We start from the raw sequence: 15210 nt of genomic DNA, 5'->3' as shown, positions 1-15210 counted from the left end.
CAGCACATGGTGCACAACAAAATGTGCTCCTCTGCATTTAACCATCACTTTAGTGTGCTAGTGTGCTACCGGGGAGCAGTGTGTGGGGACGGTGCTTTGCTCAGTGGCACCTCAGTGGCACCTTGGCAACTCGGGATTCGAACCTTCTGATTACGGGTCCGCTTCCTGAAGCGCTAGGCCACCACTGCCCCTGATGTTCATCAGCAGGGTGGGCGGTGTCACGGAATGTGATGCGCTGATGTCTGCCGCGCCGCTTGCCTGAATATATAACTGCGGAACCTCATTTCATCCCTTTATGGGGCAGTGGTGGCCTAGTGGTTAAGGAAGCGGCCCCGTAATCAGAAGGTTGCTGGTTCGAATCCTGATCTGCCAAGGTGCCACTGAGGTGCCACTGAGCAAAGCACCGTCTCCACACACTGCTCCCCGGGCGCCTGTCATGGCTGCCCACTGCTCACTCAGGGTGATGAGTTAAATGCAGAGGACAAATTTCACTGTGTGCACTGTGTGCTGTGCTGCTGTGTATCACGTGGGACAATCACTTCACTTCACTTATGACTCTCCATTTAAATCTGGGAGTCTCTCAAACAGATCTTCCACGCAAACATACACACAACCAACGCAGATCAAACACACACCTGCCAGGGTCAGGCCAGGACAGGGCCAAGTCAGAGAAAGTCATTAATTAAAACTGAAGGGTTCCTGGTAAACATTTGAGAAGAAAAACATAATCGTGTATGTGTGTGTGTGTGTGTGTGTTAAATAAATACTCACGCAAGCACTGTGTGTGGTCCTGGTAGAATCCTGTCTCACAGGTGGTCACACACTGCCTACCGCTCAGCAACAAAGACCCTCTACAGGACACACAGTCAAAGGCGTTCACACACTCAGCACAGGAGGCGTGGCACCCTGAGAAATAAAGAGAAATATAGAGAACATGAGGAGTTGAGTCTTCACGGAAGTTAAATAAATAAAGGACGAGACAATGAGATGAATGAAACGAAACTCAACAGGCCCCCAATCATCGCCGCCGCTGCAGAAAACTATAATTAAAACATCTTCATTGCCCTGTTGCTGCAGAGCCTCCGGGAATTTAGATTACCAGAACAGTAAAGAACAACGCAATACAGATCATTATAGAACAGCTTAGCGCAGTGTGGTGCAGTACAATTGTACAGTAGAGTCATTTGTAGAAAAGAGTACAGTATATTTAGGCGACCTGCAGTCAGTAGTGACAGGTACGGTCCCCCTGGAGACACTCGGGCGACACAATGATAGTAAGTGGGGTTTGACCCACATAGACGAGTGTGTTACCACCCTGTATCATCCAGCACAGACAATTATAGTGCAATACGGAACAGCATAGTACAATACAGTCCAAACGGCACAGAAAGACGTTAGATCAGTTACATTTACATTTACATTTACAGCATTTATCAGACGCCCTTATCCAGAGCGACTTACAATCAGTAGTTACAGAGACAGCCCCCTCCCCTGGAGCAACTTAGGGTTAAGTGTCTTGCTCAGGGACGCAATGGTAGTAAGTGGGAACCCGGGTTTTCTGGTTCATAGGCGAGTGTGTTACCCTTTAGGCTACTACCACCCTCAGTTAGATCAGTGTGTAGTTTGTGTGTACACCAGTCCAGTCTTGGCTCTTTTGGTTAGATGATGTCTAAAGTCCCAGAGATTGAGTGAGTGTTACATGTGAGTGTAAACCGTTGGGACTTTTCTACCTGCACACACTCGGCCGTGAGGGTAAGAGCCTTTTGGACAGGACGACACACAGTTGCCGTTCCACAGGAGAGACGCCGGATTCTTGCAGCTGCTGCAGTGCTCAGGCGTCCCAGAACAGGAAGAGCAGTCTGGGTGACATGGCACTGTGGCAAAAACACACACAAACACACACATGTGGATCAGGTGGGCAGGGTGATTAATAGCAAGGGTCATAATAAATCATGTACAAACAAAATATTAATCACATCTCCATAAAATGAGAGGATATTTTAAATAGGAATTGTATTATTCATTTTAATATAATGATATTATTCATTTTGGACATCGGTCCAGAAGTGACGTTAAATTTAATTTAAGGGATTGATTTAAGTAAAGGTATCACCAATTTTCTTTTTACTCTGACTACTTCACTCTAATTTGTTACCATGTCCTTATGGCTAATATCCCACAGAGAAATAATGATTGTGTGCGAGCAGGTACACATCTCCAGTTCGGAGAAAAGCTCTTTTTTTTTCTGGCATTTCTCAGATGCACTGTAAGCACTTTTAGTTTGTCATTAAATCTTAATCCACTGTAAAGAATTATAGTGGGAGCCAGAGGAATGTCCCCTTTGTAAGTTCACACGCACACTGTGATTTTGTCTCTTGCATGCCGTCTGGACAGCAGAATTAACGAGGCCCTTTCATTGCGGGGACGTCTGGACGCGGCGAGGTGAGTAATGGCTTCTGAGGGAGGCGAGCTGGCGGATATTGAGATGCAGGAAGCGTTCTGCCCTGTTGAATCTCTAATTGGATCCTTGCGCAGCTCTGATTATCGCCGTGGTTTTCATTGCACACGCCGAGCGTCTCCGTCCAGCACTGGGCAGCCATCCGCCCGTCCTCTGGCCGGAGCGCCCGACCATTTAATCTCATCCCTCCACCTGTCAATCCCATCATCCCATCATGCAAAAGTTATTTGAGCCACAGGAAGATGATCCCAGCTCAGTCTAACTGTCCAGACGGTCCTCATCCCACTACGGCCCCCATCCCCCCGTCTCATCCTTCACCAGATCGATACGTCTGTAAGTGTTAGAAGATGGTGTGCAAGAGCGATAGGCTGCCGTGTGTGTAATTAACAACCAGAAGAAAGCTGCAGCCCTGAATGCACACCTGCATGTGTGTGTGTGTGTGTGTGTGTGTGTGTGTGTGTGTGAGTGTGTGTTTCACATATAACTCTGCTGGGACGTGAAAATGCAATTAACTGCAAACAATCTAGTGCTTCAGCTGTCATCCACGTCCTGACACGCGTACATTGCAATCCCCTTCAGCTGATGCACACACTCTCTGGGCTCTCTCTGATTGGCTGTCAGGCCTTCGTGTTCTTTCCATGATGTAGTGACGTCCCAGAGAGAGAAAAGCAAGTTGAGATTACACATTTACTAAACTTTCACCTGCCAAATTGATTCTGAAAGATCTAAAGGCTCCACCTCATCAGACATTTGAGGATGATCTGGGACGTTCCATGCCCTTTAACTATACAAAGTTCTGCAGACTAAATAGCCACTAAAAGCCAGACACTTTAACCCAGCCGCGGACAGGGGGACGTCACCCGTGACCCGTGTGCTGTAATCCCAGATTCAAGAGTAATTATTGGGAAACACTGGATACCCACTCACCTTCCTGGCACTGAGGGCAGCACTGCCCTTCCTTTTGCACTGCCAGGCTGCCCAGTGGGCATGTAGGGCAGGAGGGGCGGAAACAGGTCACCTGACCCTCACGACACTCACACTCACGACATGGGCCATCGCGAAACCGCTCCAAATTCTGATAGGAGGAGAGAAAATGCATCAACCGAGAGATATGTGGTAAATATACAGCAGTCACTCATGCACTCTCATCCGGATACACGCTACACGGGTACATTACATTACAAACGGGGGCAATCCCAGTGCCAGAGGCGCAGACACACACACACAAATAGAAACGTGAACACAGCCGGACTCACAGTGAGCTGCATCCTGTTTGGTCCAGTCTGACCCTGCGGTGAGAAAGGGGTCGGTCAGAGACTCACAAACACACACCTTAGAGCCAGGTGCACTATGCAAACACACTGCCGGAGAAGCCCAGAACCATCCGAAGTTGATGGTGAACCCTAGAGTATCCTGGGGACCAGTCACGTCACTTGTTGTATAAATTCGATGGTTTCGTAGCATTGTTACTTAGTTACGTAGTTCGCTTCAGGCTTTTTGCCTCTGGCTCTTCCTGTAAGTCGGAATCATTTAATGGATTCTCACTTGAACTCACTTGCTTTGAACACACCAGGATGTGTTGACAGTTCTCGTAATGCGCGTGTGTGTGTATGTGTGTGTGTGTGTGTGTGTGAAAGGTTTGGAGCGAATGAGACAAACGGCAGGAATGCTGGAAATTCTAGAATGCTGAAACAAGGGGTGGGCCATGAACTCAAGGGGGTGGGGAGGGGCACGCAGTGACAGAAGTGCTGAGACCACACCTGATCTGCCTGGATTGTGATAGAAGCCGAAGCAATGCTCCAGCGGGATGTCATAGTTTGAGAAATGTTGCCTTAGAGCAGCGGTTCCCAACCTGGGGTCCGTCTGCAAAATTTAATCTGCACTGAGGTTACAAAAATTGTGTTCATAACATTTAGAAAATCACAATAGCACACCCAATAGCATAATCAAAACTCTGTATAATCCTGTAGAATTGGATAATCCTGTAGGATTCAAGATTCAAGATTCATGCATCTTGAACCACTCTGTTTTGACTGTGCATAGTTAAAGTAATAGTAATATAAATGAAAATAAAATAGAATAAATAATAAAATAGAATCATTGGGTAAATAAAAGAGAATAAAGCATGATATTTATGTTCAAAGACAACAAAAGACATAAGACATCATTGGTTTGGCTATGGAGAAATTTAGGCTTTATAGACTCTATATAGCCTGCAGTGTAAAACAGGTAAAATAAGAACAAAAAACTACAACTGCTGTTTGTTTTTTGCAAATAAAAGTTTGCAATGAATCACTTTATTCTTTTAATGCATGTATATGGGAAGAAATTGAGACATACTGTATGTGGAAAAAAAAGGTTGGGAACCCCCTGCCTTAGAGAACCCACCCATTCTGTCTCAGTTGCAAAGGAGATGGTGATACCATATACATTGAGCACAGGAACTGAACCCTGGTGAACCCCAGTAGACGTGAATGCAGGTGAACCCTGGTGCTGTCGGTGTTGCATCATGGGAAAGGTGCCTTGATGCCTCCTACCTCTTGTAGCTCCGGAGTGTAGATGCAGGACCCCATCAGCCGGCGGCATTCGGGGCAGCACTTTCCGGGCAGGTGAAGCAGCTCCTCCCCCTTCAAACACACAATCAAAAGATCAGAGATCAGAAGCGGTGCTCAGCCCTCCAGTCTCCTGCAGAGGTGGCTATGCCATGCCCGATATGCTTTATGCTCCTGAGATATCAGAAGGTGCATTTTTCCTTTATGCGAACTTGCCTGGATCCTATTAAAAGATTATGATCTCATCTATGGCATTTTAAAAACAACACCCAGCAAAAAAAAAAAAAAAACATCATAGCAGCGTCTCTACATTTGATGATTTGTGTCCTTCATCCTCTCAGGAAAAGCTGCTTTACAACTTTGCTTTACTAATTAACCACATTATGATGCTTCTATATACGGAAGTCCGTAGAGCACATGCAATTTCACCATTTTTGTTTTGTTATCTCGAGATAACAAGTTCTTTTCACTACCGATTTGGTTGGTTTGAGCTAACCCGTGGCTCACTCACTCATTATTACTGTAATCAGGGGATGACACAAGCAGAAATAGTGTTGTGAATTGGTGAGAAAATTAAGTTGTGACCTTGGGATAACAACTTTAGTTTTCTGGCGATAACAACTTGTCATCTCGAGATAACAAAAAAAAAAAGTGAAATTGCATGTCCTCTGGCGGACTTCCATATCTATATAATACAACTGTGAGAAGTTTTAAGTCTCCTTAAAAGACTCCTACAAATATATATTTTAAGCTTCAAAATTCCGAATGATACGTTTCAAAACCATATGACACATCTGAGCCAACACAGGATGTTTAGTATTAGCTTATTTGTCCAATATAACTTCAGTCATTCATGTAACACATTACAGTGCTGCATGAGATGAATCATTCATGATCCAGATCTTCATCAAAATGCATTAATTTCTGATTAATTGGATGTGAGTTAGGTTTGTCTTCCTTTCCACTCGTCCTCACCCGCCCCCCTGGGTCACGGTGTGAGAATGTAGGGCAGGTTTGTGCTGCACCGTTTGCAGAATAATCTACCGTGGTCATGTGATGTTATTACCAGGCTGGTTAGGTGTGTGTGTGTGTGTGTGTGTTTGTGTGTTACCTGTGTGCATGTGGCTACTCTGCCACACTCGGCTTGCTGGCACAGCACCTGTCCGCGCTCACACAGACAGAACTCACAGCCCGTCCCGTTCCACATGTCGCCGTGGTAACGCACAGCACCGGCGTACATGCAGCTGCCCTTGGTGGAGACACACTCCTCACAGCACCGCCCCTGCTGCCTGACCTTCATTTGGCCCTAAATCACACAAGCACACATTTACACATGACAGATACACACACACACGCACATTATAATCATGGACGCACCGACTCACACACACACAAACACACAGTTTGGCTTCTCTAGCCACACATTTCTGACCTTTTCGCAGCTGAGTCTGGGGCAGGTGTGTGTGTGACACCGTGACTGACCCTCATCACACACACACGTGGTGCAGCTGTCCTTCTGCCACTGCTCGCCGTGCTAAAAAAACGCAAAGTTAAAGGTTTCTCAGCTGAGGGGTTCTGTACAGCTGCTGACACACTATCACGTCCACACATACACACACTCGGCGGCATGAAGAGAAACAGCGACTGTCATCTCCCTGTCCGTCGTCCAGAGGCAGCACCACTCGGAGCAGATCAACAGGCGACAGAAAGATGACACGGGTACCGTGTGATGAGTGAGACACACATACGGCGACGGATCAGAGAGAGAGATATGAGAGGACGCATATATGTAAATGCAAATTTAATACAGAGCTGGAAAAACCAACAGCCCAGCGTTGTCCTTAAGACACCGCAGTCTCTGGATCCCCACAGTGTCTGTGAGTGTGTGGGTCTGTGCGGAAGCAGCTCAGCAGTTGTCCTGTGAACTCAGACGTTCAACCAACGTCATCAGCATCATCCTGCAGCACCCACACTATTACTTATGACTTTTATCCTCGATTTACACAAGTGACACACGGAGTTGGTAATGAAATTGGACTGAGTTACTGAGAGGTCGATAGTGGATGAGAGAAGATGCATCACGCTTCCCCACAGACACTTAACCTGACCCCTCTTTAAGGCCTAGAATAATTTCTTTCTATGCCAAATCCTGCATCAAATAAATGCAAAAAAGCTGTGTGATTTCTTCAAGAATTTTTTCTAGTTTGTTGGAAAATAATGGCATTAACATCCCTGTGTCATGATATTTCATTTTAATTTCATGGCCACAAACAACCATATGGCTGTTAGTGACATTTTGGAAAAGACCACAAAGTCACAGGTTTAAACCCCACTTACTACCATTTTGTCCCTGAATAAGTGTCTCCAAGGGGACTGTCCATGTGACTACTGATTGTAAGTCACTCTGGTTGAGGGCATCTGCTCCATGCCAAAATGTATGAATAAATTCTTAAAGATATTTAAAAAATCCACATGACTTAAACACAAAGATGCAGTTGGTGCCAAAAAGGCACCCGTGACTCCTTTTGACACTTAAAATATTGTTCATTATTTAAACTGCAATTCTTGTGTTTAAAGAAATTTGTTTTAAAAGCAAAGAAATTGACACATAACTTTGGTTGGTTTTTTATTTTGTCCTCCAAAATGTCTCTTACGCCCATATGGTTCTAAACCCCAAATGTGATTTTTTCAGTAAAGAATAGATTTTAAGTTTAGTTAAACCCGAATTGAATTGGAAAACTGAACTGGTGGTGCTGCTCACTACGCCTCAGTTAACTGGAGCAGATTCCTATCTGTGAAGGTTCTCAGTTGTTGGTTATCTCAAAAAAGGTTATTCCCATGGCAACTGGACTTGTTGTGGATCCTTGACGACGGTTCACCCTTCCATTTTGGAGGGCTTTCTCAAGACTGACCGACTGGTAGGAGAAGCAGGTTTATAAACCCTGTGGAACCCCGAAGGTGGTAATTGGTGGACACCTATGGGTTGTCCTTCTCCCTGGCTTTCATGTATGTTAATTAAACCACCCGAGCCAGAGTGTGAATGACTTTGAAACCCCCTGAGTACAGTTGAAAGAGATTCCTGCACTGCTGTTTGCCTGGTCTGCTCATTGTGGAAGTGGATTAGGTCCTGTTTATCATAACTCTGGAGAAGAATTATTACAGCAAGGAAAACTTGAACCAAGGGTCACCTTGTACTCCTTCCCAGATGCCAGGCAGGGGTTAGGCACACACCGTGGACAGCAAGTTCCAGGCTGGATGACCAGGTTTTCATTCTGTGGATCAGACACACATTGAGTTGCAGGAGTGTATGTACATTTACATTTACAGTATTTATCAGACGCTCTTATTCAGAGTGAATTACAATCAGTAGTTACAGGACAGTCCCCCTGGAGACACTCAGGGTTAAGTGTCTTGCTCAGGGACACAAAGGTAGTAAGTGGGATTTGAACCTGGGTCTTCTGGTTCATTGGTGAGTGTGTTACCCACAAGGCAACTACCACCCTATGTGTTTTGTGTGTGTTTAGGTATATGCTGGTATTCACATGTAAGGTTTGTACACTTTGTGTTGGGCTGGTCATTTTGGTTTTGTGTGCATTTTCCTTTTTTATTTGTATACTGGATGTTGTGTACCAGTAAGTACTGACCAGTTTGCAGGTAATCGGCAGGCACTCCGCTACAGAGCAGTGGCTCCGCCCATTTCTACACTCACAACGAGAGCAGGGGCTGGGTGACCACACCTCCCCATCCCTGTGGCTCCGCCCCTCCCCCACACAAGGTGCTGTGGACGCATACAGAGAAAAGGAGAGAGACATTATAAAAGATTACAGAGAGAAAATATCACAAAACGACACAATACAACAAAATGCCAGGATTATGGTCAACCAATCAGTGAAAGGAGACAAAGAGAAAAAGAGGGTCTAGCTGCCCTCAGGCTCTTCCCTCTTTGTCTCTTTTCACAGAGAAATAGCCCAGGCTGTAAAAAACGAGTTTAATTTGGTTCAATTTGTCCACTCAGGTTTCCTAAATGTATCCATTAGGGCTGAATTAGAGTGCAGCACCCTCTTGCACACACACACAGACAGATCCAGAGCCTTTCCAGGGTTCATTATGATGGGGGAAAAGAGTTGAAGCTTTAGGAATAAAACTGGATTAACTGGGTCTACAAAATACTGCAATCCACTGCTGCATTTCTAAATGGAGCCATTAGAGCAGGGCCCTCGCCCACACAGGCACACACACTGTGGGACTGCAGTGCTATGGAGATCTGAGGACATGGACAGCCCCAGAAAAAAGAACAAAGATGAATAGACACACAGACATCCACACACACACACAGTGCAGACTACTCTCAAGAAAGACTCTGCATTAAACAAATTTCTTGTGTCCATTCTTTAGCGAGCTCAATCCATCTCTGGTTTTACAAGATTAGTTAATTTAGTTAATTTGATGTATAAATTGCTGTCATGAACGTCCGGATTGCATCAGAATGCAGCACGATGCATTTAATTTCAGTAAAAAAAAACGGCAGACGCTTCAGTCAGCAAATTTAGATTTTTCTCAGATAACAAGCTAACATTTCATTCACAATGTGCCTCAGTTTTTTAGCAATGTTTTTTTTAGCAATGAGCACAGAATTTGCTTTTTGGATTTGAACATTTTGGTACAGTTCAGTCCCCAAACCTCTGACGGACGCTTTACCTCCATGACGGACGCACTGCGGGCAGCACTCGCCCTCGGGGACGAACGGGCTCTCGTCTGGACGGCAGCTGAGGGCGGGGCAGAGCCGGGGGCTGCAGGTCACCTTCCCTCCCGAGCAAACGCACACCAGGCACTTCGAGCCCTCCCACTGACTGTTGTGCTGAGAGTAGCAAAATCAGGCAAAAAATTATTAGAAACAAATTCACAGGAAAATACAGGAAATATCTCAAACCTATGTAAACAAAAAAAAAAAGATTATTATTATAATTATCATTAAATTAAAACAATTTCCCATAACACAAAGGAATATTGAATTTAAGCTCAGAGAACAGACAGCCTCAAGCCATTATCCCTTAATATATATTTAATTATATGAAACAATAATGTTGTCCAAAAATGTACTACTTATATTCTTTATTGTGTATAAATGTGATCACGTGTGACTAGACAGGGAGAAAGAAGGTAACCAAAAAGCTGCAATTTTTTATGCCCATGATGAGACAGTTTTTTACAGGTTTTTAACCCTACCAGGCTGACTTGATGAGGCCAATGCCAGTCATTAACCAGCCCTCTTTAACAACACAGGGTTCGATCGTGGGGGTTGAGCCCCCCCTACATCTTTAAAACTAGTCCCAGCAGCACAAATGCCGGCAGAATGTTAAAAAGGGAGGACATAGCTGATTGGCTGGTGATGGAGAAGGACCACACAAGAGCTGGTCACTCTCCACCACCCACCAGGGCCTCTTTCTTCAATCAGGACTGTTCAGTTGAGCCGCTCTTACCCCGTAGACAACTCCCTCATGCTGGCAGGAGCCGGAGGACGGTGGGAGGCACTGCGGACAGCACTGATTGGCTGGGATCCTTAGACGCTCGCCCTGGAAACGCGTTAAGGCAGAGAGAGGTTGGAAAACTGGGACAGCAGACCATAAAGCTCTGATGGTCTAATAAAAGTTCAAATCTGATTAATAGATCGTCATGATGCGAAGGTAATTAGTTTAACTACTGAGTGGTGAAGTGGAACTTAATGATATTGATTCAGCTCAGAGGAGCAACAGGGGAGAAACATTAACCTCCACACATCCTCCCACCATTCTATCACTCTACATACCCCAATCAATCCGTTCATCCTTCCATTCATCTACCCAAATCCTCAACTATACCTTAATAAGCACAGAGCTTCCAATTAAAGCCATATCTCATCCATCCAATTACTCATCTGTCCATCCACCAATCCATTACACTGCCCACCCATCCATTCATCCATCCATCCAAATATCTCTCAAACAATACCTACTCCAATCATCACTCTATTCAACCATCCAGCCATGCATCGCAATTCACTTTCACAATTCCTCTTGACTCATCCATCGTTCAAACAGTCTACCACCTACATATCCAATGTCTCCGTCCATCTCACGCATCAGAACTGTTCAGACACTTTCCCTAAATGCTAAAATATGGTTTAGAAAATCCAGCTGCCAGGTTTTTGTGTCTTGATCCGTCTCGATTCTATATTCACCCTCTTGAAGTCACACTGGGGGTTGCTGCAGACTGTGGCTCTGCAGATCGTGATCTCTCCATGGCAGCCGCACTCTTGACAGCTGTCTGGTCTCCATGTTGAATTGTTCTGTGGGAGGAAGAGAAGACTTGGTTTGAGCCTCGGTTTTTATTGTGTAGTATTGACTGCAGTTCAGAAGGTGCAGCGAAGCGCCTGCCTTGCACACAGCAGTAAAGAGAAGCACATGAAGCCTCACGGCTGTAAACGGTTCTCTGGTTCTCTGTATAGCATCTTTAATGTTTAATGCCGAGGTTGCTCTGGAAGAAATACATGCTGCTACTACAGATTACATAAATGGCTGAGAGCTGGAGCTGAAGGTATTAAAGTAGGAAAAAGTAATCGGGTCTGTTAACTGTGAACATTTCTGTCCCACATTTTCTCACACTAACCTTATCCCCAAAAAAGCTGAAATGAACTCCAGAGCAATTTTAGCAACTTATTACTGACTACCATGTACAGTACAGACAAACAATTAACAGAAAAAAAATAACATATTTAGTCATGTTACCAGTGCAGGATAAAAGAATAACTAGCTAAAAAAAAAAAAGTAACATATAGTAATTTGCATTTTGGCCCTTGCGCCGTGTTTATTTTGTTTTTAATAAATATCTTTTCTTATCACAATGATGGGCTTCTGCGCTTCCTTCCATCATGACAGTTAGCATGAAATTCAGCTTGCGGCAGTATAAATATAAATTATCTCATAGCATGCAGAATTTTTCAGTTTATACAATATGGGGTTTTGAGGACTCCAATCAAAATCATCATATTATCAGTGTGACGGCGCATCTCTTTAAATATGACTGCACCTTATCGTGTGACCAGTGGCTGCTGAACAAAGTTGCTTTGGAAGAATTTGTAAAAGTGAGTGATGAGCATCACATGGGCCGGATGGGTTAGAGCAAATGAGGTCCAGGTTCAGGTGTGGGCTGTACCTTCCCCTCCAAAAAAGTCACACAATATGGAGGACGAGATTAAATGTGAAGTTTTTTTTTTTTTTTATCGGGTGGAAAATATTTTTTATCTCTTCAGCAGAAAAACCTGCGAAAATAAGTCATTACCACAGGGATTTCTGCTGACAGAGGCAGTTTGGTTTTTAATAGTCTCAAAGGAAGAGCTACTGCATGTAAACCGCGTTCCATAACCTGGCCTCCTGACCGCTTTGAAAATCATCATTCCAGCGTATTAATTCAGCCTTTACGGGCCTCACCCTGAATGGAGCAGAAACCTTCACTGACCCACTGCTCAGCCACCAACAGCAATAACAAACAGGTCATTTTTCTGTTTAAAACTGGCCACATGGAATCTCCTCAATATGTAAATTAGTTTAAATAATTACAACATTAATTAAATATATTTTATTGGGGTTAATGCACATATTTTGAAGTACATTCTGCAGTACTTTAATACTCACATGCATTATGTGAGCCCAAACAAGTACAAATCAAGCTTTCAAATGCAGATGTGAATGTGGCTGACAGTCAATAATAAACAAAATGCAAATGATATTTTACTCATGTTCAGGCTGATATGGAAAAAATTAACTGACAAATCCACCGCCCAGAAAACAAATAATGATGCAGAACAGCTGTTATTCTAAAATTGTTGCCAGTACATTTCTTCTTGTTTAATGTAATTGGCAATGAATTCAGCATTCGTCAATACTTCTGAAACATATTTTTCTAAACTTTTATAATCCTCATATTAGAGCTGTTATGAATATTAATAAGGCTTCATTTGAATTATGATCTATGATCTATTCACGGTTGTTTTGATGGATTATGATATAGTAAAATGGTGGAACTGTAAAGATGATTTCATTTATAAATTGCAAATGGCAGTATGTTATGATGATAAAATGAAAGTGTTTGTGAATTGAGTTAAAATGTGGTAGAGACAGACATCTCAGCTGTACAGAACAACAGACTTCATTTATTTAAAATGTAAATAATTAATGACGAAGGATTCCAGGTAATTGATTTATTAATGGAAGAGTTTCCCATTCCTGGTCCACTTGCCAGAAGGTTTTAGTTCCAAACAAGACATTATGTTAGGAAACACCTCAGGCTAATTATGGATCTGTTGGATTAACGGTAAGGTCATATGAAATATGATATCTAAAATAGGACGATGTGATGGGGTGGCAATATTAGGTTTGCTTGTTCTCCACATTGGAAACTCTATCTGGCATAATCAATACTTGCTCTCACTTGTATATTCTTGGAGGATTTGCTCCTGTATTCACAATAGAGATAGTCCCTAAAGGAAAGGTTGACAAAGATTTGCACAAGTCACAACCAGTCACAGGAGCTTTTCATGCCAAAAAAATGGACATACAGGTCATCTACCTCAGCGTCAATTACCTTGTTCCTCATGTCAGCATCTCCTTCAGGCAATCCACGGGTAACCAAGAATGGAACCACAGACCAGATCACACCACTTTCTAGCTCTAATGACACAGACTGAGCAGGGCACGTGGCTCGTGCAAAGAGCCCAATAATGACCAAGCCACCAACCGCCGACCAAGGACATCAGACAGAGATGATAAAACTTAGAGTCAAAGATAACAAGAAGAGTGGTTCCTGCTATACCGGGTTCTAATCATCCGTGTGCTACATGCTTTTGAAATGCACGGCCGCCCACCGGACCCACGTGTGTGGGTTCTGTGGGTAAACGTGGCCCAGAGCCAATTCAAATTTAATTGTCTCTCCCTCTCCCAGCCGTGATTTTAGATTAATTTCCTCCACAGCCAGCCGCAGAACCAGGGGCCTGCAGAGGAACGAATGTCAAAAATGACAACATCAGGGTCCCAATATAAGATGTGGGGAACAAGTTTGGGTTAAAGGGGAAAGGACTGAATATTCCGAGTAACACAGGACAGGCCTTCGGAAAAATATTCGCTTCTCCATATTCATAAAGAACCCATTAGAGCTGCTCTTAACTCCCGAGCTCGGTGAAATGCTATTTTATGGCAGCTTGTTCCACCACAGTCGACGCATCACCGCCGAGACTGATTGAGTAAATTACAGGCGGCCTAGAACAGCAGCACATTGACTGCAATAAGAACTCAGAACTGATCCATCAGCACGTTGCCACTGAGGTGACGTTTCGACAAAACACAGACACATCATCAAGAATCAAAGCTTTTTAATGGAAAATAAAGTGCAAGATGCAATGTAAGTGCTGGTCATGTGGCCATAACTATAACTAAATATATCATGCAATATTTTTGATGAATATAAATGAGACTAAAAATGGTTTACATAATAAAAACTATATTAAAATGTTTCTTAATTTTAAAATGAGATGAGACATTATTTGTTCTTTTTTTTTTTGTTATTATTATTCTTATATTTTGTTATTATTATGCAGAATTCGGTTTCCAGTCACATGACGTCACTACCTCAATACGCATTTGCTGTATTAATTATGTATTAATAATATTTCAGAATGGGAGAAAATGATGAAATGATCTTTGGACACACTTTCTTTCCGATGAAGTGGAGAAGAAACAGAATGTGTGGTCAAAAACCATGGAAATCAAAGCGTCTTTTATGTCTGAAATGGATGTCTATAAAGTAAGGTAATAGAATGATATAATAATAAAATAACCTTGTTTTAATTATTAAATAGGTTTGACTAAAATAACATGTTTTGTCTATTCAACAAGGTACTTGTACTATATTGACAGGGTTACAATTGTCAATGTGAAACACTGCAGCACAGCACACGTTGACACAACGAAATGTGTCCTCTGTATTTAACTATCACCCTTGGTGAGCAATGGGCAGCCATGACAGGCGCCCCAGGAGCAGTGTGTGGGGACAGTGCTTTGCTCAGTGGCACCTTGGCGGTTCGAGATCCGATTACGGGTTCGTTTCCGTAACCGCACGGCCACCACTGCCCCATAAATAGAATTGCATTACTAAAAAAGAGACTAAAAT

At 43.4% G+C, this 15210-nt stretch overlaps 1 protein-coding gene across 2 annotated transcripts in view; it reads right to left on the bottom strand.

The window, feature by feature from the left end:
- fras1 (Fraser extracellular matrix complex subunit 1) overlaps positions 1 to 15210 on the bottom strand; it is a 73175-nt gene that overhangs the window by 31951 nt on the left and 26014 nt on the right. For both annotated transcript variants that reach the window (XM_028996001.1, XM_028996002.1), the window contains exons 3-14: positions 11228 to 11335; positions 10491 to 10583; positions 9709 to 9868; positions 8655 to 8788; positions 8199 to 8282; positions 6443 to 6544; positions 6122 to 6316; positions 4996 to 5085; positions 3715 to 3747; positions 3386 to 3533; positions 1731 to 1874; positions 772 to 906 (exon numbers count right to left, since the gene is read on the bottom strand). In XM_028996001.1, the coding sequence (XP_028851834.1) occupies positions 772 to 906; positions 1731 to 1874; positions 3386 to 3533; positions 3715 to 3747; positions 4996 to 5085; positions 6122 to 6316; positions 6443 to 6544; positions 8199 to 8282; positions 8655 to 8788; positions 9709 to 9868; positions 10491 to 10583; positions 11228 to 11335 (1426 nt within the window). The remainder of the gene's footprint in view (positions 1 to 771; positions 907 to 1730; positions 1875 to 3385; positions 3534 to 3714; positions 3748 to 4995; positions 5086 to 6121; positions 6317 to 6442; positions 6545 to 8198; positions 8283 to 8654; positions 8789 to 9708; positions 9869 to 10490; positions 10584 to 11227; positions 11336 to 15210) is intronic.

Source organism: Denticeps clupeoides, chromosome 11, assembly GCF_900700375.1.
Source record: "Denticeps clupeoides chromosome 11, fDenClu1.1, whole genome shotgun sequence".
In the NCBI taxonomy this organism is placed as follows: Eukaryota; Metazoa; Chordata; class Actinopteri; order Clupeiformes; family Denticipitidae; genus Denticeps; species Denticeps clupeoides.
This window is presented reverse-complemented; position numbering and strand designations above follow the sequence as displayed.